The sequence below is a fragment of the Elgaria multicarinata genome, chromosome 3, assembly GCF_023053635.1.
Source record: "Elgaria multicarinata webbii isolate HBS135686 ecotype San Diego chromosome 3, rElgMul1.1.pri, whole genome shotgun sequence".
Lineage (NCBI taxonomy): Eukaryota > Metazoa > Chordata > Lepidosauria > Squamata > Anguidae > Elgaria > Elgaria multicarinata.
In genome coordinates this window covers 159,289,047-159,313,083 of record NC_086173.1, presented here as the reverse complement: position 1 = coordinate 159,313,083, position 24,037 = coordinate 159,289,047, and the positions used below count along the sequence as shown (strand labels likewise).

At 46.9% G+C, this 24,037-nt stretch overlaps 1 protein-coding gene across 1 annotated transcript; it reads right to left on the bottom strand.

Annotated features, from left to right (window-relative positions):
• Positions 1–4,673: 4,673 nt before the first annotated feature.
• Positions 4,674–19,034, bottom strand: LOC134395655 (zinc finger protein ZFP2-like). Its single transcript, XM_063121819.1, has 7 exons — positions 18,992–19,034; positions 16,443–16,809; positions 15,638–15,761; positions 10,340–10,483; positions 9,239–9,400; positions 7,489–7,590; positions 4,674–6,071 (listed from the first exon to the last, which is right to left on the bottom strand). Exons 2-7 carry the CDS (start codon positions 16,779–16,781, stop codon positions 4,771–4,773), a joined length of 2,172 nt encoding a protein of 723 aa, XP_062977889.1. The 5' UTR covers positions 16,782–16,809; positions 18,992–19,034; the 3' UTR covers positions 4,674–4,770.
• Between the last annotated feature and the right edge of the window lie 5,003 nt (positions 19,035–24,037).

Here is a 24,037-nt window from a genome sequence, read left to right as displayed (position 1 = left end):
CAGTAGGGTTAGACATGACAAACACACTGTTTGTTGAACTGTGGATTAGCATGTTGTCTGAACCCAGGACATTTTCCACGGGGTGGGGGGCTTGCTAACTGTAACGTTCGTTGTTGGGTTGTTCAGGGTGGTTAACATAGGGTGACCATATGAAAAGGAGGACAGGGCTCCTGTACCTTTAACAGTTGTATTGAAAAGGAAATTTCAGCAGGCGTCTTTTGTATATATGGGGAACCTGGTGAAATTTCCTCTTCATCACCACGGTTAAAGCTGCAGGTGCCCTGCCCTCTTTTGTATGTGGTCACTCTAGCTCCTGCACCTTTAACTGTTATGATGAAGAGGGAATTTCACCAGGCTCTCCATATATACAAATGACACCTGCTGATATCCCCTTTTCTATGCAACTGTTAAAGATACAGGAGCCCTGTCCTCCTTTTCATATGGTCACCCTAGTTAACAAACCAGACTGCAGAAAATGTCCTGGCTTCAGACAACATGCTAGACCACTGTTCAACTGTGCTGGAGTGAGAAAAGTAGAATTTATTTATTTATTTATTACATTTATATACCACCCCATAGCGGAAGCTCTCTGGGTGGTTTACAACAGTTAAGGAGCACAAAATGGAGGGAAGAGGCGGGAAATCAGGGGAGATGGGGTTTTTCTATTGCCATATTGCACACGCATTGGTGTGTACATCTATCAGCTGCTCAGGTCTGGCAAAGTCCATTAACTGGTGAGTTTTTACTGAAACATACCCATGTATCGGAATACAGATTTAAATAGCACTTTTAAAAAATACACTTTTTAAATACATTGTTTTTATATCCACAGGTTTAGACACCGCATTGTCCTTTGTTGCTTGTATTTGTGAGGAAACTGGCCTGTAACATGTGTTTGTATACATACACTGCCTGACTTTCTGATATAACTTTTCTATGCTAGACCACTTCGTATGTACTAGACCGTTGTTGAAGACTGTGGGATTGTTCAGACGACACGCTAACCCACTGTGGATTGCTCAGAAATGGAATCCATGGTGGGTTAGTGTGTTGCAGACAATTAAGGTGACCATATGGAAGGGAGGACCGGGCTCCTGTATCTTTAACAGTTGTGTAGGAAAGGGAATTTCAGCAGGTGTCATTTGTAGGCATGCAGCCCCTGGTGCATAGTTAAAACTGCAGGAGCCCTGCCCAGAGTGCCCAGATACAAAAGAGGGCAGGGCTCCTGCGTCATTAACTGTTGTGATGAAGAGGGAATTCCACCAGGTGCTGCACACCATAACAATGACACCTGCTGAAATTCCCTTTTCCATGCAACTGTTAAAGATACAGGAGCCCTGTCCTCCTTTCCATATGGTCACCCTAGGAGAATTTCCTCCCTACGGTGGGCAGACTACACGTTCGCTACCCATCTTCTACAAGATGGTTAGGGCGCTTCATCCATGGTGGGCCCTGTGTCGTCTGGCGAGAACCTTGTGGGTATTTTGGCTTGTTTCGGAGGGGGAAAACTAAAATGGTGAAGACGACAGAGTCTGCTGGCAAGAGTGACCACTTCCGTCAATGCTCTTACCACCACAGACCTTCTCTACGGTCAGTAGCCATTTTTGTTTCTAATTTATCAATAGCGTGGATGCCAGTCACCCATTCTGATGGTAGAGTGAGTGTGTGGTTAATTAATCCGCAGTGTCTGATAAGATGTGAGCTCTGATTAAAACTTTTCCCACAGTCAAAACACTTATAGGGCTTCTCTTCTGCATCAATTCTCTGGTGTGTAAAAAGGTTTGCGCCTTGAAGCTATTCTCACAAATGAAGCATTTATAGACCGGATTCTCCCTGCCCGTGCTCTGAGATCTTCTGGGGAGGCCTTTCTCTCAGTCCCACCAAAATCCCAGGCGCGCCTGATGGGTACATGGGAGAGGACCTTGTTTCTGGTGGTGTGAGGTGCCGCTGAGAGAGCCCAGATCTCCATCCTTTGGCGTTACCCCCTGTACTGATGAAACTCAGTGCTCAGAGCTAGAGGCTGGTTGTTTCTCTGGCTGGCTGAAAAGTGATGGAGGCCCCAAAGTAAGCTGGGATCAGGACCTACAAGGTCTGCGGTGGGCCAGGCCACGTTCTCGGCTCCAGGCCTCTTCAGTTTCCACCTGGTGGCCAGAGCACAGGGTGTGAAGCCAGGGAAGGAAAATGGAGAGAGGAGAGCCAGAAGGCCTCAACCTGGACAACGGACCCGAGGAGAGAACAGGAGAATCTTTCCATATCATCCAAGCGGAGACCGTCGGGCAGTTTCCAACATGGCCGCCACCAAAACATGTTAAACAGGAAACAGAAGAGGGGCTTTTGCCACAGAGCTGGGAGGCCAAGTTGCAAGATTTCCTCAAGGTGGTTCAGGCTCCCGGCTGTGGAACGGAAAGCCCACAGCTGCCCACTGAAGCTGTACCGTGGGACAAGGCTACATGGGAGAGGACCTTCTCGGTGACTGCCCCAAGGCTCTGGGACTCCCTTCCCAGGGAAGCTAGGCTGGCTCCCCCTGTGCTACACTTTCGGAGGCAGGCAAAACCCTTTTTTGTTACAGCAGGCTTCTGGAGCTACTCTGGACCTGTGTTAATGTATTGGATTCCCTCCCCCTTTTTGATCTGTTACTGTTTTTAAAATTTTAACATGTTTTTAATTTTACTGTAGCTTCAATTCTATTTTAACTTTTATAAATTTATATTTACATGTTTTAATTGTACATGTTTTAATTTTGTAAACCGCCTTGAGTTCCAGTACTGGGAAAAAGGTGGGATATAAATAAATATAATAATAATAATAATAATAATAATAATAATAATAATAATAATAATAATAGGGTTTCTCTCCTGTGTGGATTCTCTGGTGCCTGATAAGGCTTGATTTATCGCAAAAGCTCTTGCTGCAGTCGGCACATTTATAAGGTTTCTCCCCTCTGTGATACCCACCCTCCGGGCATATCTGAACTGGCCCTTCGTTTCGTAACGTGTTTGGTTTTGGTTGTACTTGGTACTGTTACTTCTGGTCTTTTAGGACATTACATTACAGCACAATAACATTGTACCTTCTTCTATTGTTTTAATATATATTTTTAGCTTGCACAGATAAAATTATATTATCAGATATTCTTGTATATATTCTTTAGTATTACCAGTTCGCCCATCTAGGGTTGCCATATTCTGAATCCACAAAAACCGGGACAATTTTTTTTGTGTGGGGACTAGGATTTTTTTAAAAAACTGAGCAATATATAAAGGTCTAGGGAAAGCCCAATTTTTCAATTAAGACATCAACAACTGTAAAACCAGACATCTTAAATTCACTGCAACTTACTTCCAAGTAACAGATTTGAGGCTTGCAAGCCAAATCCAAGGAGGTGAATTTTTGAAGGGCGATTTTGGGGGGAGTGACTTTCCTTTCCTTTCTCCCCTCTCTCCTTTCCTCTCCTTCACCCCCTTGTCACCCCCCCACACTCCCTCCTGTCCCCCATAAAACTCTCTTTCTTCCCCCACAAATAACGCAGCAGCTCCGCCCCGCGCTAACCCTAAAGGTCTGACCACAACCAGCTAAGCTCACCAAACTCCTTTGCATTGCATGGGACTCAGGTAGCCTGAGGAGAGCACGTGCGCCTTTCCGCGCTGGTGTACCTTTTCTATGCAGCCACAGGCGCAATAAGGTGAGTCTCGATGAGAGATGAGCCTGTGGAGGAGCGGTGATGCTCTGGAAAAGGCGCCAGATTGATGCGTCTTTTTCTCTGCTGCCGCCGCTCCACTGACCAGGCTCAAGGCACCATTTTGGAGGTCAGAATTTCTCCAGCCAGCTGGACCAGGAATCCGGGATTCTTGCCCAGCAGGTCGAGACATTTCAGAATCTCCTGGAAATCCGGACATTCCTGGTTTTGCGGGACGTATGGCAACCCTACGCCCATCCCACTTCTGTTTTGCCCACTGATGTTGCTCAAGGAATGTCTGGGGCACCTGTGATGCTTATAAAACATTTAATTTACCACCTGGATGTTGCTAGTGTAACACCATCTTCTGGCCAGCTCCTAGTCTTGTGCTCTAGTAAGGACTCCTTGGCTGGATAGTTTACCTGCTGTTTCAGCCCAAAGAACCCAAAGACGGACAGCAGTGGTGAAGGGAACGGGACACTAACGCAACCTAAAAATAAATATTGTAAAAAATGCATGCTTTGGGGAAGGGAGAATGGGAAGAAAAACTCTTTCAAACAATAGAAAAGCATCAACAGATACAGTAGGCCAAAGACATTTTAAAAACGACCATCTAGTTTCTATCTCTCTGTCATCATCGGTTCAGGCTGTGCACCAACCTTTTTAAAAACAAAACAAAGACTCAGAGAACATTCATGCTCCCAACTCTAAAGTTCTAACCTTGCCTAAAGTATTAAGAAGGATCTTAAGTTGTTGGCTCTCCCACACTAGAGGCCTTCAAGAGGCAGCTGGACAACCATCTGTCAGGGATGCTTTAGGGTGGATTCCTGCATTGAGCAGGGGGTTGGACTCGATGGCCTTGTAGGCCCCTTCCAACTCTGCTGTTCTATGATTCTATGATTCTATGATCCTCAGTCACCTGAGGAAAAAGTCAGTGGATATAGTAAATTGTGACACACACGCAAAACATCCAGAAGCATGACTATATCAGATTCCTCATTTGTGTGTGTTCTTTGCTATCTCATAACACCTTATCTGATGTGTGTCGTACTCTTGTGCTCTGATTGAAACACTTCCATAAAAGGAAGAAGACGTTACTGAGTATTCTCCCTGGTATGGATTTTCCAGTGCCTGATGAGATTAGGGCTTTGGGTGAAGCTTTTCCCACATTCAGAGCATTTATAGGGTTTCTCTCCAGTGTGGAGTCTCTGATGTCTGATAAGATGTGAGCTCTGATTAAAGCTTTTCCCACAGTCAAGACACTTATAGGGCTTCTCTCCTGTATGAATTCTCTGGTGTGTAAAAAGGTTTGTGCTCTGATTGAAGCTTTTCTCACAAATGAAGCATTTATAGAGCTTTTCTCCCGTGTGGATTCTCTGGTGCCTGATAAGGCTTGATTTATCGCAAAAACTCTCGCTGCAGTCCGCACATTTATAAGGTTTCTCTCCTCTGTGATATCTTTGATGCGTAATGAGGCTCCAGTTCCGAGTGAAGCTTTTATCACAAACTGAGCATTTATACATTTTTTCTCCTGAAAGGATACCCTGATGGGTCAAAAGGCTAGATTTGTCACAAAAATTATCGCTACAGAAGTTATATGGTTTCTCTTCTAAGTGAATTTTTTGATGTGTAAAAAGATTTGAGCTCTTACTGAAGATCTCCCCACAGTCAAAACATTTATACATTTCTTCTCCTGTGTAGATTTCTGGATGTTCAAGGAAACGTGATTCATCGCAAGTGTTCCTGTTAAAGTTTGAAGAAGCACACAGATCTTCTCCTGTACGAATTCTCTCCTGTGAAACGTGCTTAGATTGAAATCCCTTGCTACCTTTTGAGCGGCCACGGGGTTTCTGCCTGGTGTGAATTCTTTGGTGAGCAATAAGGTTCGAGCTACGACTGAAGCTTTTCCCGCAGCTCAAGCACTTAAAGGGTTTCTCTCCTGTGTGAATTCTCTGATGGGCGTTAAGACTTGATTTTTCACAAAAGCTCTTGCTGCAGTCTGAGCAGTTATACAGTTTCTCCCCTGTGTGCAGCCTTTGATGCGAAGTGAGTCGCGTTCTCCGGTTGAAGCTCTTCCCGCACTCTGTACATTTGTAAGGTCTCTCACCCGTGTGGATTCTCTGATGAGTCACAAGGCTTGATTTATGACTGAAGATTTGCCCGCACACTGTGCACTCGTTCCTCCTCCTTCCTTTGTACTGGTCCTGTTGGAATGAGATTTTGTGATATTCGACATCCTGAGAGTAAAGGAATTCATTCTTCCACTTCATGGCTTGTTTGACGACCTGCATCTGGAGTCCAACGTCTTCAGTCACAAAAATCTCTTTTGCATCTGGACTCCCAGTTCTCTCTATACAAGCCTCATAAAGCTCATCCTCATTCTCCGTCTTCCATCCTGGAATAAATAAAGACCACTGGTTAATACTAGTTTCCTGTCTCCCACGCACAAGAATTCCTGAGAAATAAAGAGTCCTGTTGAATCAGACCAAAGGCTTATCGAATCCAAAAGCTGTGGGAAGCCCACAAGCAGAATCTGAGGGAAACAACACCTTCCAGTAGAATTTTAGGATGCTTTTAGGATGCCTTTAGGATGTTGTTAGGATGTTTTAACAATGTATACTATGTTTTTAATCAGTATTTTATGTATTTTATACTTACTATTGTTCTCTGCTTCGATTAAATGGAGAGGTGGCTAATAATAATAATAATAATAATAATAATAATAATAATAATAATAATAATAATTCCCACCCAGGTTTCCCATCAAATGGTGTACATAGGCATACTGGAGGTAACATGCGGCCTTGAGGACTAGTAGCACGAGCAGGAGTGTTTTAGAGAACGCAGTTCTCAGTGGGGATGCCCGAAAGAAAAAGCTGAGGACATTTTAGTTATTGTTATATATTTTAATAGCTTGTGTTTTTCTTCAGCTCCTGAATAATAATAATAATAACAACAACAACAACATATTTATTTATTACCTGCCTCTCCCTCTGGGGAACAACATCAAATACAAAAATACTATAAAATACCCTATTTCTTCGATTCTAAGACGCACTTTTTTCCCCATGTAAACATCTCTAAACACGGGGTGTGTCTTAGAATCGCGGGTGTGTCTTAGGTGGGTTTTTTTTCTGTTGGTGGTACTGAAATTAGTGTGCGTCTTAAAATCGATGGCGTCTTACAATCGAAGAAATATGGTACATAAAACTGATTAAAAACGTATAAAACTAATACATTATTAAAATAACAGTCAGACATCTTAAAATTTAACAGGGTAGGCTTGCCGGAAGAGATCAGTCTTTATAGTCTTCTTGAATCCAAAAAGACTATTAAGTTGATGAATCCCCTCCGGCAGGCCATTCCACAGTCTGGGGGCGGCAGAAGAAAAGGTCCTCTGGGTAACGGTTGTCAGCCTAGTTTTCGCTGACTGGAGTAAATCCTTCCCAGAGGACCTGAGCGTATGGGGCGGATTGTACCGGAAGGGTACAGAGCTCATTAAAGAAGAATTTATCAAAAACAAGAACGTTTTTTGCCAGCACCAGAGCTGGTCTCTCTTTCTGCATCTTGAGGACTAGTAGCCTTTGATTGCCTTAGACACAAAACAAACGTTTTTTGCTGAATAAGGCGCAGCCTGTGATCCGCAGACACGACAGGTGGAGACATCAACGTGGTGATCCACTAATGAGGCATTTTGTGACGCCCGCGGGCCCAAAAAGATTGGGGATCCTTGCTTTAGCCCATCCAGGGATCCCCACAGCTCTTAAGCCGCAAAAAAAGCCCCCACCACTACCACCCTTCTAGGCTGCTACCTGTGGATCTTGCCCCTTCCCTGGTGCACCAGTCACTTAGCTTCTCCTCCTCCTCCTCCTCCAACCGGTAGATGAGGTCAGGTTTGGGGATCATCAGGGTTTCTAGGGAAGCAAGGAGAAAACGATAGCTGGTTATTGCTGGGTTACAAGAGAACACCTGAGCTCTCACCTTCCGTAGTGCCCATAGCGCAGTGGTAGAGCCCCTGCTTTGCGTGCGGAAGGTCCCAGGTTCGATTCCCCCGGCATCTCCAGATAGGGCTGGGAAAATTCCTGCCTGAAACACTGGAGAGCGGCTGCCAGTCAGTGTGTCATGCCTAGCCCTGTTCCCCCTGGGGTGGAAGAAGGTGTTCCAGGTGATCAATAAGAATCAGACTCTGAAGTAGAGGAGTCGGCGCCAGACGCAGGCCAGGCTATACCAGTGGGGGAGGAAGCTCTCACAGGATCTTCACCAGCTGGGACTGAACCCTCTCCAGAGCTGATCTCTTTAAGGGCAAACAATACAGTCAGTGGGAAGCCAATATTCTTCCGAGGGGGAGGGCACGGAGAGGCTAGCCGATCCTAGAGCACGCCACAGACTAAAACGGGCGGAGCTAAAAGAAGGCGAGAGAAAGTCAGCCCGGCTGGCATCCCGTCAGAAGCCGCCTCAGAAGCAGTGCTGTGTTTCTTTAAAAACTTCCTACCTTCTTAGGAGACAAAAAACGAGAACTGCTAAATAACCCAAAAAGCTTTATTTAAGCAATACACCTCTCTCCCCACCTGAAGAGGGTCTTCCCTCTTGGAAGTCATCTGTTCTGATTCGGTAATCCCTGTGACACACTCACACCCATCCAAGGACCGCCTCCTCCTCTTCCTCCTCCCCCCCTATCAGTGTCTTGTCCTTCCTGGCAGGCAGCGGCTTGTCTTATCTTTTCACCCCTTCACAGCGCTTAGGCCATTACAGGTATACTTCGAATCCTAGAATTGTAGAGCAAGGGGGGGGGTTGCTTGGAGGCCATCTAGTCTAGGGTGACCATACGGAAACGTCCCCTTCCTCTGAACCCATTCCAATTGGTCTGTATTGCTTATTATTTTTATAATAATAAAAATAATAGGGAGGAGGAGGAGGGGCGAAGGAAGGAAGAGGTGGAAGGAAAAAAGGAAGAGGAGGAAGAAGAAAGAAAGAAAGAAAGAAAGAAAGAAAGAAAGAAAGAAAAGGAGTGGAAGGAAGAAAGGAGATGAAGGAAGGAGAAGGAAGAAGAAGAAAGGAAAGAAGAGGAGGAGGTAGAAGGAAAGGAGGAGGAGGAGGAAGATGATGATGATGGAGGAGGAGGAAAAGGAAGGAAGGAAGGAAGGAAGGAAGAAGAGGTGGAAGGAGGAAGGAAGGAGAAGAAGGAAGAATGGGAGGAGGAGGAAGAAGAAGAAGAAAAGAAGGAGAAGGAAGAAGAAAGGGAGGAGGAGGAGAAAGAAGGGAAAGAAAGAAGGGAGGAGGAGGAGGAAGGAAGAAGAAAGGGAGGAAGAGGAGGCTACTTGTCTGCCCGCCTGCCCATCCATCATGGCACCAAGACTGTGAAACTTAGACCTGTGAAATTTGGAATGTATACAAAAGGACCTTAGGGGTGTGCATCTTGGGGTTATTTTGTTTAAAACATTGATTTTAATTCATTTTACTATGTCCATGTGACTGAAGGCCGGAGGAACCTCTCTGCCCCTCGGAGGCAGACCTGCCCATGGCACTCTCTTGTGCTCTGAAAAGAGGCAAAGGGTTTCTTACCCAAAGAGGCCACCATCCCATAATTCTCCAGCATGACCCGCCTGTACAGAGCTCTCTGGCCCAGATCCAGCAGGGCCCACTCCCCTTCGGTGAAACGCACAGCCACCTCCTCGAAAGTCACCAGGCCCTGACAGAGAGAAAATGACAGAGAGACAGCTCCGGCTATTGGGCGGTATAGAAATGTAATAAATAAATAAATAAGTTCCCCCCCCCCCCCCACTGATCATCCGAAGAGTGTGAAAATCCCCCTCCTCGTCGCGTCACATCAATACAATAACAGAAAAACCAACATAATACATAAATGTTGAATAACCTTAATAGCATATTTTCTAGTTTAATCTGTTAACATAATCATACTTAACATAAAAGTGCACCCCGCCCCCACCCCGGGATCTTATTCCTGTTTCCAGAATCTCATTGTTTCTTCTGGAGGTGGTTCCCCACTCCCCTTAGATAAAACAAATTCTAGGAACTGTTTCCATATTCCCTCAAAATCATTCGTTTTTGTTATTCCTCTTCTTACTTTTATATTACATGTTAATTTATCATTAATAGCGATATCCCATATCTCTTTATACCAATCTTCAATATGATGATCTCCTTGAACCTTCCAGTTCCTAGATATGATTAACCTTGCTGCCATCAGCAAATTCGTTATCAATTCTTTTGTCTCTTTATTACAGTTTAATTCTCCACAGAATGATAACAATGCCACTATAGGTGTCTCTTTAATCTCCATTCCTACAATTTATTTTATCTCATTAAACACCATTTTCCACAATTTTTGAACAAATTCATAGCAGAGGGATTTCAACCTCTTACAATGAGGGGGGAAACTGTGCCAAAGCTGGAAAACCACAGAACCATCAGTGGTTGGAGGAAAGGGGGCGTGGCCATGGAAAGGAGGCGTGGCCATGGAAAGGAGGCGTGGCCATGGAAAGGAGGCGTGGACACCTGGGGAACCTTGGAGAGCCAGACTGAGATAGAATCATAGAATAGTAGAGTTGGAAGGGGCCTACAAGGCCATCAAGTCTAACGGGGGTGAGGGGAGGTGCAGGCCGGATTTGGCTCCTGAAGCTGAAGTTGCCCACCCCGATATGCCGGAAATGAAAAAGGGCCCAAAACCATACCTGAAACATTTCCCCAAAGATCTTTTTCCTACCTGGGCTGGCAGCACGGTGGCTGTTTCCACTCCAACACTAGAAGAAGAAGATTTGGAGCATCTCTCCACTGCTGTTCCATCACCTGTGAAGGAGACAAAAGGAGGAGTGATAAACCCAGGGGCCAAACAGGCGCTTTTAATTGGCCTGCAAGCTCAGATATTTTAAAAACACACGCACTGGGGGTGTCTTGACGGTGTCACTTTGACGCTGGTTCATGCAAAACCCCGTAACATCACAGCTGCGGGGAAAAGGAAAGGAGGAAAGGAACCTCTCGTGCAAGCACTTGAGTCATTGCTGACTCCTAGAGGGACGCCTGCTTTCGCTGACGTTTTCTTGGCAAGCCTTATAGCGGGGTGGTTTGCCATTGCCTTCCCCAGTCGCGGTTCCCTTTCCCCCAGCTAGCTGGGCACTCATTTTACCGACCTCGGAAGGATGGAAGGCTGAGTCGACCTGAGCCGGCTGCCTGAGAACCAGCTTCCGCTGGGATCGAACTCAGGCCGTGGGGAGAGTTTCGGCTGCAGTAACTGCCGCTTACCACTCTGGGCCACATGAGGGTGTGGGAAATCTCCAAGACAGGAGGGAGCCTGGACTTTCCAGGCAGGGCTGGTGGCTATTCAGCTCATCAAGTCCGCTGTCTGCTCGGCCTTGCCATGCACACCCACCCAACCTACTGTGGGCCTCCATCCGCCCCCGGAACGCCCCCAGCCTCGATGTGAAGCAAGGTCACCGCCGACAGACGAGCAAAGAAGGTGAAGACCTCAGAGTAAATGAATGCCAGTGTGCTGTAGTGGTTAAAGTGTTGGGCTGGGAGTCGGGAGATCCGGGTTCTAGTCCCCACTCGGCCATGGAAACCCTCTGGGTGACTTTGGGCCAGTCACAGACATGCAGCCCAGCCTACCTCACAGGGTTGTTGTTGTTGTTGTTGTTGTGAGTATAAAAATGGAGAGGAGGAGGATTATGTACGCTGCCTTGGGTTCCTTGGAGGAAAACAGGCGGAATATAAATGCAATAAATAAATAAAATAAGAAGTCGTGGTAAGTCAGTGACTTTTTAAGTGCGCAATCTGTGGGGAAATGCCCGTGGTGGGTGCGAGTTGGCGGCTGCGTCGTATAAACTACACAGCGCCACAACACAGCCGCCACGGGTATACAAGGTGTATGGACAGCCCCACTACTAGTACAAATGGGAGTAGTCACATCACAAACGGGCCTTCACGCTTTCCTTTAGGCTAGCCGTCCCCAACCTGGTGCTGACCGTACGTGTTGGGACTACAACCCCCATTCACCCCTTGGCTTGTGTAAACTACAGCAGAGTTGCCTTTTATAAAGAAAGCACGGTAAGACGGCATTTCATAATAGAGGGAATAAAGTCTTGAGGAGGTAGTAACAGGTGGACAGCCTCCATTTCCCTCAAGAACTTGAGGTCAGAGAACAAAGAAAGGAGATGAAGAATTGTACCTGGTGGTAACTGAAAGTCTAGGTTGGAAAAACCTCACAGGAAACTGGAATCCTGCCCCTTTAATAAGGTCAGTTTGCTGGAGGAGCAACAGGAACAGGGTCACTCCATTGGCTCAGCTGAGAAACCAGCAATGTTCGGCTCCTCCTTAATCTGTTCCCATAAAGAACATAAGAAGAACTGTTCCCACAGGGGTTGCCCAGAGGGAGCCCACAAGCAGGACACGGGTGCAACAGCACCCTCCCACCCATGTTCCCCAGCAACTGGTGTACACAGGCATACTGCCTCTGATACTGGCGGTAGCACATAACCATCAGGGCTAGTAGCCCTTGATAGCCTTCTCCTCCAGGAATTTATCCAACCCCCCTTTAAAGCCATCCAAATTGGTGGCCATCATTACATCTTGTGGTAGTGAGTTCCGTAGTTCCTTTTATTTGTCCTGAATCTCCCACCCATCAGCTTCATGGGATGACCCCTTTAGCTTCTAGTATTGTGGAAGAAGGAGAAAAAGGTCTCCCTGTCCACATTCTCCACACCAGGCATCATTTTCTACACCTCCATCCTGTCTCCCCTCAGCCTCCTTTTCTCCAAGCTAAGCAGCCCCAGCTGTTGGGACCTTCTTTCATAGGGGAGACGCTCCAGCCCCACGATCATTTTAGTTCCCATGATTCCTCACCCATTGGCTGTACTGGCTAGGGCTGGTGGGATTTGTAGTCTCTAGAACCCAGATCTCCCAACTCCCACACTTTAGCCAGTGTGGTGTAGTAGCTAAGGTGTTGGACTGGGAGCTGGGAGATCCGGGTTCTAGTGGTGTAGTAGCTAAGGTGTTGGACTGGGAGCTGGGAGATTCGGGTTCTAGTGGTGTAGTAGCTAAGGTGTTGGACTGGGAGCTGGGAGATCCGGGTTCTAGTGGTGTAGTAGCTAAGGTGTTGGACTGGGAGCTGGGAGATTCGGGTTCTAGTGGTGTAGTAGCTAAGGTGTTGGACTGGGAGCTGGGAGATTCGGGTTCTAGTGGTGTAGTAGCTAAGGTGTTGGACTGGGAGCTGGGAGATTCGGGTTCTAGTGGTGTAGTAGCTAAGGTGTTGGACTGGGAGCTGGGAGATTCGGGTTCTAGTGGTGTAGTAGCTAAGGTGTTGGACTGGGAGCTGGGAGATCCGGGTTCTAGTGGTGTAGTAGCTAAGGTGTTGGACTGGGAGCTGGGAGATTCGGGTTCTAGTGGTGTAGTAGCTAAGGTGTTGGACTGGGAGCTGGGAGATCCGGGTTCTAGTGGTGTAGTAGCTAAGGTGTTGGACTGGGAGCTGGGAGATCCGGGTTCTAGTGGTGTAGTAGCTAAGGTGTTGGACTGGGAGCTGGGAGATTCGGGTTCTAGTCCCCAGTCAGCCATGGAAGCTCACTGGGTGGCTCTGGGCCAGTCACAGACTCTCTCAGCCCAACCTACCTCACAGGGTTGTTGTGGGAATAAAATAGAGAAGAGGAGGATCAGGATCAGATCTATCCCTGGGTTGGGGGTCCATCTAGTATAAGAACATAAGACGAGCCCTGCTGGATCAAGACCGAGGGTCCATCTAGTCCAGCACTCTGTTCACACAGTGTCCAGCCAGCTATTGACCAGGGACCCACAAGCAGGACACAGTGCAACAGCACCCTCCCACCCATGTTCCCCAGCATGGGGTGTATACAGGTTTACTGCCTCTGATACTGGAGGTAGCACACAACTATCAGGGCTAGTAGCTATTGATCGCCTTCTCCACCAGGAATTTATCCAACCCCCTTTTAAAGCCATCCAAAGTGGTGGCCATCACTATATCTTGTGGCAGTGAGTTCCGTAGTTTAACTCTGCGATGTGTGAAGAAGTCCTTCTTTTCATCTGCCCTGAATCTCCCACCCATCAGCTTCATGGGATAATGACCCCTTTGGGTTCTAGTATTATGGGCGAGGGAGAAAAAGGTCTCCCTGTCCACGTTCTCCACACCAGGCATCATTTTGTGCACCTCTATTATGTCTCCCCTTAGCCTCATTTTTTCCAAGCTAAACAATTCCAGCTGTTGTTAGCTTATTATTATTATTATTTATTTATTTATATAGCACCATCAATGTACATGGTGCTGTACAGAGTAAAACAATAAATAGCAAGACCCTGCCGCATAGGCTTACAATCTAATAAAATCATAGTAAAACAATAAGGAGGGGAAGAGAATGCACCAAACAGGCAGTATAAAAGTCAGAACAAAATCAAGTTTTAAAAGCTTTAGGAAAAAGAAAAGTTTTTAGCTGAGCTTTAAAAGCTGCGATTGAAGTTGTAGTTCTCAAATGTTCTGGAAGAGCGTTCCAGGCGTAAGGGGCAGCAGAAGAAAATGGACGAAGCTGAGTAAGGGAAGTAGAGACCCTTGGGCAGGCGAGAAACATGGCATCAGAGGAGCGAAGAGCACGAGCGGGGCAATAGTGTGAGATGAGAGAGGAGAGATAGGAAGGAGCTAGACCGTGAAAAGCTTTGAAGGTCAACAGGAGAAGTTTATATTGGATTCTAGAGTGAACTGGAAGCCAATGAAGAGATTTCAGCAGTGGAGTAACATGGTCAGAGCGGCGGGCCAAGAAGATGATCTTAGCGGCAGAGTGGTGAACAGAAACCAACGGACTGATGTGAGAAGAAGGAAGGCCAGTGAGAAGAAGGTTGCAGTAGTCCAACCGAGAAATAACCAGTGCATGAACAAGCGTCTTGGCAGAAGAGACAGACAAAAATGATCGAATCCTGGCAATATTATACAGGAAAAAACGACAGGATTTAGCTACTGTCTCAATATGAGGAATAAAGGAGAGCGAGGAGTCAAATATAAAGCCAAGGCTACGAGCTTCCTTGACCGGAGTAAGTGTAACATTATTGACAGTAAGAGAGAATGAGAGATGAGAAGAAGGTTTAGGAGGAAGAACAAGCAATTCAGTCTTTGCCATATTAAGTTTCAAACGACGATGAAGCAACCAAGCTGAGATATCTGAAAGACATGCCGAGATACGATCGTGAACATCAGGAGAAAGATCCGGAGATGAGAGATATAATTGTGTATCATCGGCATACAGATGATATTGGAGGCCATGAGATTGAATAAGATTACCCAAGGGCAACATGTATAAAGAAAACAGCAACGGGCCAAGCACCGAGCCTTGCGGTACCCCTACTGAAAGGGGAAAAGAAGAAGACGAGCTGCCATTAGCCAACACACTGAAAGAGCGGCCCGCTAGATAGGAGGCAAACCAGTTATAGACAGAGCCACAAAATCCAAGGTCATGAAGGGAATCTAAAAGAAGATCATGATCAACCCTGTCAAAGGCTGCAGTTAGATCAAGGAGAATAAGAACGGAATAAAGGCCTTTAGACTTGGCAATCCCTGTAGGAACCCACTATTTTCTTCCCCCCATCAGGAGAATTGACCATTTATTCCTACTCTCTGCTTTCTGTTCTTTAACCAATTACTGATCCATAAGAGGACCTCTCCCCTTATTCCATGATTTGTCATAAGCTGTTCTAGGTGCCTTGAGCATACGTGCTTTACATAAATTAATATTTTTTGCCCCCATCTCCCCACCCCAGAAACTGCAAGAAGCAGGGCTTCTGAAGAGTCCATCAGGGAAGCCCACCATAGAATCACAGAGTTGGAAGGGCTTTCGAGGTCATCTAGTCCAACCCCCTGCTCAATGCAGGAACTTTAAAACTACAGGAACCCTGGCTGATGAACCATCCAACCACGGCAGAGGAGCAAGCTCCCCAAGCATGTGAAATCCTTACCTGGCGAGGCGCCACGTCCATCAGCTTCCTGGAGGAACCCCCTGAAGAGGAGACCATCACCGTCCGACGGAGTCCTCTTCAGCTCAAAGGAAGGCTTGGCTGCCTTTGCAAAAGGCCATTGCACCTGAGGCAGGAGAGAAAATTTCACAAAGTCAACCGGGAAGGCAGGGAGGTTAAAAGGAGGAACGGCAAAAGCAAAAATTCTCCGCCTCCCTTTAGCCTACAATCCAGGGGTGTTGAACCTCTTCCACCATGAGGGTCAAATTCACTCCCAGAGAAGCTCTCAGGGAGGCTGCATTCGGGTGGTGGGCGGGATCAGAGGCTAAAGAGGGAGGGGCCAAAGGCAAAAGGCGCAGGGCAAAGAACACCAGCGTAGTTTAGCTTAAGTTCTTACAAACAGTGTTCAGATGACGCGTTAAGCCATGGTGGTTAAGCATTTTGAGCTAAACACTGGCCCGTTCAGAAGACGCCTTAAACCATGGCTTTAATGATGGTGGTTAAGCCAGAAAGCTGGGCCATGTTCAGAAGACACCTTAAACCACGACTTTAACCATGCTGAATAAGGCTTTTTGCCAAGCCGTGGTTTAAGGTGTCTTCTGAACGGGGCCATTATGGCTTAGCATGTGGTATGTACCATGGCTTAGCATGTCGTTTGATCCATGATGTAAGTGTGTCATCTGAGCCATTCCTAACCACGGTGGCTGGATAACCACGGTTTAAACACGCTCACTAACCAAAGGGTTAGTGGACGAACCATGGCTTAGCTGTGTCGTCTGAACTGTCCCACTGCCAGCTATGTGCTCACCGGCTCCTGTCCCAGGTTCTTTTGCTGTTTCCCCAGAAAATCTTCTGCCAAGACAACAGCCTGGATGCAACTCCCAGGACCACCGTTCCTGACCCAGTTCTGCATCTCTGAGGGTAGGATGGCCAGGAACTGCTCCAGGATCACCAGGTCCAGGATCCGTTCCTTCGTGCACCTCTCTGGCTTCAGCCACTGACGGCAAAGTTCCCAGAGTTGGCTGCATACTTCGTGGGGGCTCTCGTCCTCTTGGTAGTGGAGTCGCCTGAAGCGCTGACATTCTACATCTGGATTTATGATGTCCTGATCCAGGAAGGTCGGCACTGTCCTTTCCCAGAATTCCATGCGGCCCTCCACCTGGGCAGCCTGACAGCTTCCTGCTCTTCTCCCTGCTTCAAAGCCTGACAGGTCTCGCTTTTCCACTTTCTCATCCTGCTCCAGCGTAGCCTCTAATCGAAGACCTGGGGCCACAAGGTCACCTTCTTCTGCAGCTACTGCCATGGTCTCTCAGGCCAGTAGTGGGACGACGTCTTAGGCCCCCAGCAACTCTGGCTTTGAGCCACTGCTGACGAACTCTTAAAGCCTCCAGAGAAGCAGGTAAGTCAAACAGGATCTGTTCGGTTAAAGAGTGGAGAAACTCCCTGCAGAAGGAGAGACACGCCGAGAATCAGTTCAAACTAGGGAAATGGAGACCCCGAGCCTGGGAAGGGGAAAGAAAAGTCATCTTTGGAGGGTCTTCTCCAGGGATCGTTGCCACCACCCACAATAGTGCGACAGGTGGCTACCAAGGAAAAAACACTTTGAAACCCAGCCGGATTGAAAGCGGTTTGAAACCCAGCCGGGTTGAAAGCGGTTTGAAATCCAGCCGGATTCAAAGCAGGTTGAAACACAGCTAGATTGAAATCATATAAGGTCTGTCTGTTACATCAGACAAAAGAAACACTTAATACAGCATTAATACAGCATTCTGGCTCCAGTAACAACAACCAAGAACGCACCACTGTGCCATAAATAACAGCACAAGTTTGCCTTTTTCCTCCTCCCTCCCAATCCCTTTTTCTCTTCTGCCATGCCTTTTAGTTTGTAAGCCTTACTACTGATCTTTGTAAGCCACTCTGGAGCCTTTTTTGGGCAGAAGAGCGGGGTAAAATGCTCCAAAGAAATAAATAATACTTTTCTTAATGGGAAACCAGTAAATAACCAAGTTATGGCCGCTGTTCATGTGATTGTCGCTGTCACTTCTTTCTGCATTTAATTTCCTTCTTGTTAACATGATTGTCACTGTCACTACTTCCTGCATTTAATTTCCTTCTAACCTCAGTGTTCACAATTCCCCCTCCCACCCCTACCCCCAATCACCGTAGGCACTGAACATGTAACAGAAATTCTCTGATGACGTGACTCTAGTCTATGAAAGCTTAGGCCAAAATAAATGTGTTGGTCTTACAGGTGTCACAAGACTCTTGATTGTTTTTGCAGCAATAGATTAACCCTTCTGGAACTAATTGATTGTCTTCTTGTTGACAGTGAAACTAAGTCATTTTAGACCCTGGAGTTTGTAGTCTTGTGGGCAGTCCCTTGAGGCAGCTATTTTATTTATTTATTTTATTTATTTAGAGTATTTTTATCCCGCACCTCAGCCAAAAGGCTCTCGGAGTGGCTTACAATGTATCAATTAAGAAGACAGTCCCTACCCTCAGGCTTACATTCTAAAAAAGACACGACACACAAGGAAAAGTGGATGGGGAGGGAAGAGGGAGAAAATAAAAAGAAATTAAGGAGACTGTTTAGGCTGGTGGGAAGGCCCTGCTCCGTCCTCTCATCTTCCAATGGAGGGGCAGATCAACAGCTCCTTTTTCCCCACAAGGTGAAGATGTTAGCCCTGTGCGGAGGGTGGGGGATCCTCTGTATTGCTTCGGTGGTGAAGCACATAACCCCCTGCATTGAGCAGGGGGTTGGACTCGATGGCCTTGTAGGGCCCTTCCAATTCTGCTATTCTATGATTCTATGATTCTAACATAGGGGCTTTTTGCAGAGGGGGTGGTATTTTCTCTTTCACCCTCCTCATCCTCTTTTCCTTGTGTGTCATGTTCTTTTCAGACTGTAAACCTGCAAGCAGGGTCTGTCTTTTACTGTTTGTTTATAAGCCACCCAGGGAGGCTTTTTGGGGAGCTGAGAAGCGGCATAAAAATACTTTAAATAAAATCAACCGATGGCAATGCTGTGCATTATTTCAGCGGTGGAGCATACAACCAACATTTCTCTCCCCACACCACTCCCATTCCCAGCTGCCACTCCATGCTTTATAACTGCATCCCTGGCATGTTAGAACGACCAGGGTGACCCTATGGAAAGAAGGACCGGGCTCCTATATGACAGTTGTATAGAAAAGGGAATTTCAGCAGGTGTCATTGTTATGCATGCAGCACCTGGTGAAATGCCCTCTTCACCACAACAGTTAAAGCTGCAGGAGCCCTGCCCTGTTTTGTATCCGGTCACACTAGACAGAGCTCCAGAGGGCATTCCACCAGGTGCTGCATGCCTACAAATGACACCTGCTGAAATTCCCTTTTCTATACAACTGCTAAAGATACAGGACACCCGTCCACCTTTTCATACGACCACCCTAACGGCAACAACGAAACTCTTTGCCATCCTGGATTTAAAAGCGAAAAGGCTCTAAGCGTGTGCACTTTGCATTTCAGACTCACTTAAATCCTATTTGTGAGTGCAAGAATAAAATAAGAGGTGGCTTGTGCCGCCCTGCTGCAGCTCCCTGGGTGGTCATGTGTGGGGTGCAGGTGGGGTTTGCAGGGGCCTGGACTCATCCTTAGCAGTGCCACTGCTTCGTGACCATGGGGCATAGGCAAGCGAGATGTCAAATTCTGGATCTGGATCATGGTGCATAAGAACATAAGAAGGGCCCTGCTGCATCAGACCAAAGGTCCATCTAGCCCAGCACTCTGTTCACACAGGGGCCGACCAGCCATCGGCCAGGGATGAACAAGCAGGACATGGTGCAACAGCACCCTCCCACCCATGTTCCCCAGCAACTGGTGCACACAGGCTTACTGCCTCAAATACTGGAGGTGGCACATATCCATCAGGGCTAGTAGCCACTGATAGCCTTCTCCTCCAGGAATTTATCCAACCCCCTTTTAAAGCCATCCAGATTGGCGGCCATCACTACATCTTGTGGCAGTGAGTTCCACAATTTAACTCTGCACTGCGTGAAGAAGTCCTTCCTTTTATTTGTCCTGAATCTCCCAACGATCAGTTTCATGGGATAATGACCCCTCTGCGTTCTAGCATTTTGTCGGAAGGGTTGTCCTGCATGAGACCAAGGATCCAGCTAGCTCAGCATCCAGGTTCCGACAGCGGCCAACCAGGAGCCTCTCAGCAGCCTTGGAGGGAGGAGGGCAATGCCTTTCCCGTCCTGCACCCATAACATCTAGGGCTGTTCCACCCTAGTAGCTGTTATTCAGAATCATGCTGCAATTGGAGGTGGCATTTAGCCACTATGGGTAGCAGCCCTTGCACCGGCCCTGTCTCCCCTTTTCCTCCCCAATACATTTTGCACTCACCAGATCTCTCCCAGGAGGAGCTAGTGGAGAAAATGCAGAGAGGCCCCTTTGCCATGGGGAGGGGGAGGAAGGGGGGGGGAGAGGCCGGGCTGGCAGGAAGTACCTCTAGCAAGACTGCCTTTTTTCCCTTCCTGCAAGGCTCTTCTAGGAAGGCATCACTCAGTAAGATTAACCCTTCGCAGGGAAAAAAACCAAAACATCACTTGGATTAATTTAGGGTGAAAAGGAGGACAAGGCTCCTGTATCTTTAACAGTTGCATTGAAAAGGGAATTTCAGCCGGTGTCATTTGTAAATATGGGGAACCTGGTGAAATTCCCTCTTCATCACAACAGTTAAAGCTGCAGGTGCCCTGCCCTCTTTTAAATCTGGTCACTCTAGTATAGATCCTGCAGCTTTAACTGGTGTGATGAAGAGGGAATTTCACCAGGTTCTCCATTATATACAAATGACACTTGCTGAAATTCCTTTTTCTATGCAACTGTTAAAGATACAGGAGCCCTGTCCTCCTTTTCATATGGTCACATCATCATCATTATTATTATTATTATTATTATTATTATTATTATTATTATTATTATTATTATTTAGGGTGACCATATGAAAAGGAGGACAGGGCTCCTGTATTTTTAACAGGTGCATAGAAAAGATAATCTCAGCGGGTATCGTTACCTTGTCGTGGTGCTGGAGCTTGAGCACCTCAAGGAGGCCATGAGCTAAACCATGAAGGGACACCCAAGACGGGAAGGTCATGGTAGAGAGGTCAGACTAAATACGATCCCTGGGGAAGGTAATGGCAACCCACCCCAGTATTCTTGCCATGAAAATTAAATGGATCAGTACAACCAGAGATATGTCGGTATACCATCGGAAGATGGGACCCCCAGGTCAGAAGATGGTGAAAATGCTACTGGGGAGGAACAGATGTGTTCAACTAGCCCCAGATGTGATGACGCAGCTAGCTCAAAGCCGAAAGGACGGCTAGCGGCCGACGGTGCTGGTGGTGAACGACGAATCCAATGTTCTAAAGATCAACACACCATAGGAACCTGGAATGTAAGATCTATGAGCCAGGGCAAATTGGATGTGGTTATTGGTGAGATGTCAAGATTAAATATAGATATATTGGGTGTCAGTGAACTGAAATGGACTGGAATGGGCCACTTCACATCAGATCACCACCAGATCTACTACTGTGGACAAGAGGATCACAGAAGAAACGGAGCAGCCTTCATAATTAATAATAAAGTGGCTAAAGCAGCGCTTGGATACAATCCAAAAAACGATAGAATGATCTCAATTCGAATTCAGGGTAAGCCATTTAACATCACAGTGATCCAAATATATGCCCCAACCACAGATGCTGAAGAAGCAGAAGTAGAACAGTTCTATGAGGATCTGTTTGTTACGGGGACAAGCAAAAGGGACTTCAGGCATCTCCTCAGAGAATATCTGCTTGGGTGGTTCAGACTATTAAGCTAGCCTATGAACTCGCTGGCCTCCCGTTGAAGGGTAAGGTGCGCTTTCACTCCACGAGAGGAGTAGCCACCTCTACAGCCTTTGAAAAGGGGATCGCTCTACCGGATCTCTGTAAAGCGGCTACCTGGTCAACCCCACGGACTTTTGCCAGCCACTACCGTCTGGACGTCAGATCGCGTAGAGACTGCGCTTTTGGGCGTGCCGTCTTATCGGCAATTCTGTGACATTCATCTATGATCTGACACCACCCACCTCCGGTAAGTCAGCTTATTAATCGCCCATATGTGTGAAGCACAGAGACCACGAAGAACCCAAGGCGCCGTACATAATCCTCCTCCTCTTCATTTCTATCCTCACAACAACCCTGTGAGGTGGGTTGGACTGAGAGTCTGTGACTGGCCCAGTCACCCAGTGGGTTTCCATGGCCAAGTGAGGGACTAGAACCCGGATCTCCCGACTCCCAGTCCAACCCTCTAGCCAGTAACCACTACACCACACTACACGTGATTCATACATGCTAGATGGAACAACTGCTGAATAAGCAGCTTGTGAATATTACATGGACAGTGACGGATATGCTATTGTTTTAGACATGTGCAGTAGTAGTTAGGCAGAAACTTCTAATCAATGAGCGCTTAGCTGAAGTGATAAACCAGAGGTCATATCATAGAATCATAAAATCGTAGGGTTGGAAGGGGCCCTTTTAAATGGATACCGTTGTCTTTAAATTTTGTATACTTTTTCAGTGTTTACTATTTTAACTTTTGTGAACCGCCCAGAGAGCTTCGGCTGTGGGGTGGTATATAAATGTAAATAAATAAATAAATAAATAAATAAATAAGGCCATCGCTCAATGCAGGAATCCACTCTAAAGCATCCCTGACAGATGGTTGTCCAGCTGCCTCTTGAAGGCCTTTAGTGTGGGAGAGACTACAAGAGAGATGAATCCCTTTGTTTCCAAAGTTGTTGTTGTGAATTCACTCCCCAGCATACTGTAAAATAAACCGGATCAAATCCTCAGATTGAGTCCACTTTGACAGACCCAATCTTAGAACCATGTCGGCTCTGTGGTATTCTGAGGAGTTGAGGGCGATGAAATGCTAGAGTCAATGATTAGGACACCATTGGTGGAAGGCCTTTTCATTGTGGATTGGGAGAGGGGAGTAACCTCACGCATGCTAAAAAAAATGTCAAGTTCCAAATACACAGTTACAAGACGGGGGATACTTGGTTCAGCAATACTACAAGCGAGAAGGATCTTGGAATGGTTGTAGATCACAAGCTGAATACGAGCCAACAGTGTGATGTGGCTGCAAAAAAAGCAAATGTCATTTGGGGCTGCATTAATAGAAGTATAGCTTCCAAATTGCAGGAGGTACTGGTACCCTTCTTTTCGGCACTGGTTAGGCCTAATCTTGAGTATTGTGTTCAGTTCTGGGCTCCACACTTCAAGAAGGACGCAGACAAGCTGGAGGGGGTTCAGAGGAGGGCAACCAGGATGATCAGGGGTCTGGAAACAAAGCCCTATGAAGAGAGACTGAAAGAACTGGGCATGTTTAGCCTGCAGAAGAGAAGATTGAGGGGAGACATGATAGCACTCTTCAAATACTTGAAAGGTTGTCACACAGAGGAGGGCCAGGATCTCTTCTCGATCATCCTAGAGTGCAGGACCCGGAATAATGAGCTCAAGTTACAGGAAGCCAGATTCCAGCTGAACATCAGGAAAAACTTCCTGACTGTTAGAGCAGTACAACAATGGAACCAATGACCTAGGGAGGCCATCTGTCGGAGATGCTTTAAGGTGGATTCCTGCACTGAGCAGGGGGTTGGACTGGATGGCCTTAGAGGATCCTTCCAGCAATACTATTCTATGATCTCCCTCTGGTTTAGCAGTGACCCCCTTCTGGCTCCATTTCTGTTGCCACTCACTACCCGCGTTCACTAATAGAGAGAGAGAGGCTGAAATCTTTTCTCCCATTCTTTCAATCCTTCCTGCAAGCATTGTTACCGAAAAGAACATTTTGGCCTCTCCTTTGGGGGCACTTTGTAAAGAAACCTAGGATGGGTCTTACAAACCAATGAGCATTATTTCCCATAATACCAGATTGGAAAAGGCAGTCTCGGCAGGGATATGTCTGGTCCCATTTTGTTACCTCTCAGACGGGAGAACTTCCCTAGAATCATAGAATAGCAGAGTTGGAAGGGGCCTACAAGGCCATCAAGTCCAACCCCCTGCTAAGTGCAGGAATCCACCCTAAAGCATCCCTGACAGATGGTTGTCCAGCTGCCTCTTGAAGGCCTCTAGTGTGGGAGAGGCCACAACATCACCAGGCAACTGATTCCATTGTCGTACTGCTCTAACAGTCAGGAAGTTTTTCCTGATGTCCAGCTGGAATCTGGCTTCCTTTAACTTGATCCCGTTATTCCGTGTCCTGCACTCTGGGAGGATCGAGAAGCGATCCCTACTACGTTATGAATGGAAGAGGCCAAACAAACAGAGCGCAGAAGGATATAGGCAAGCAACACAAAATCAGCCAGTG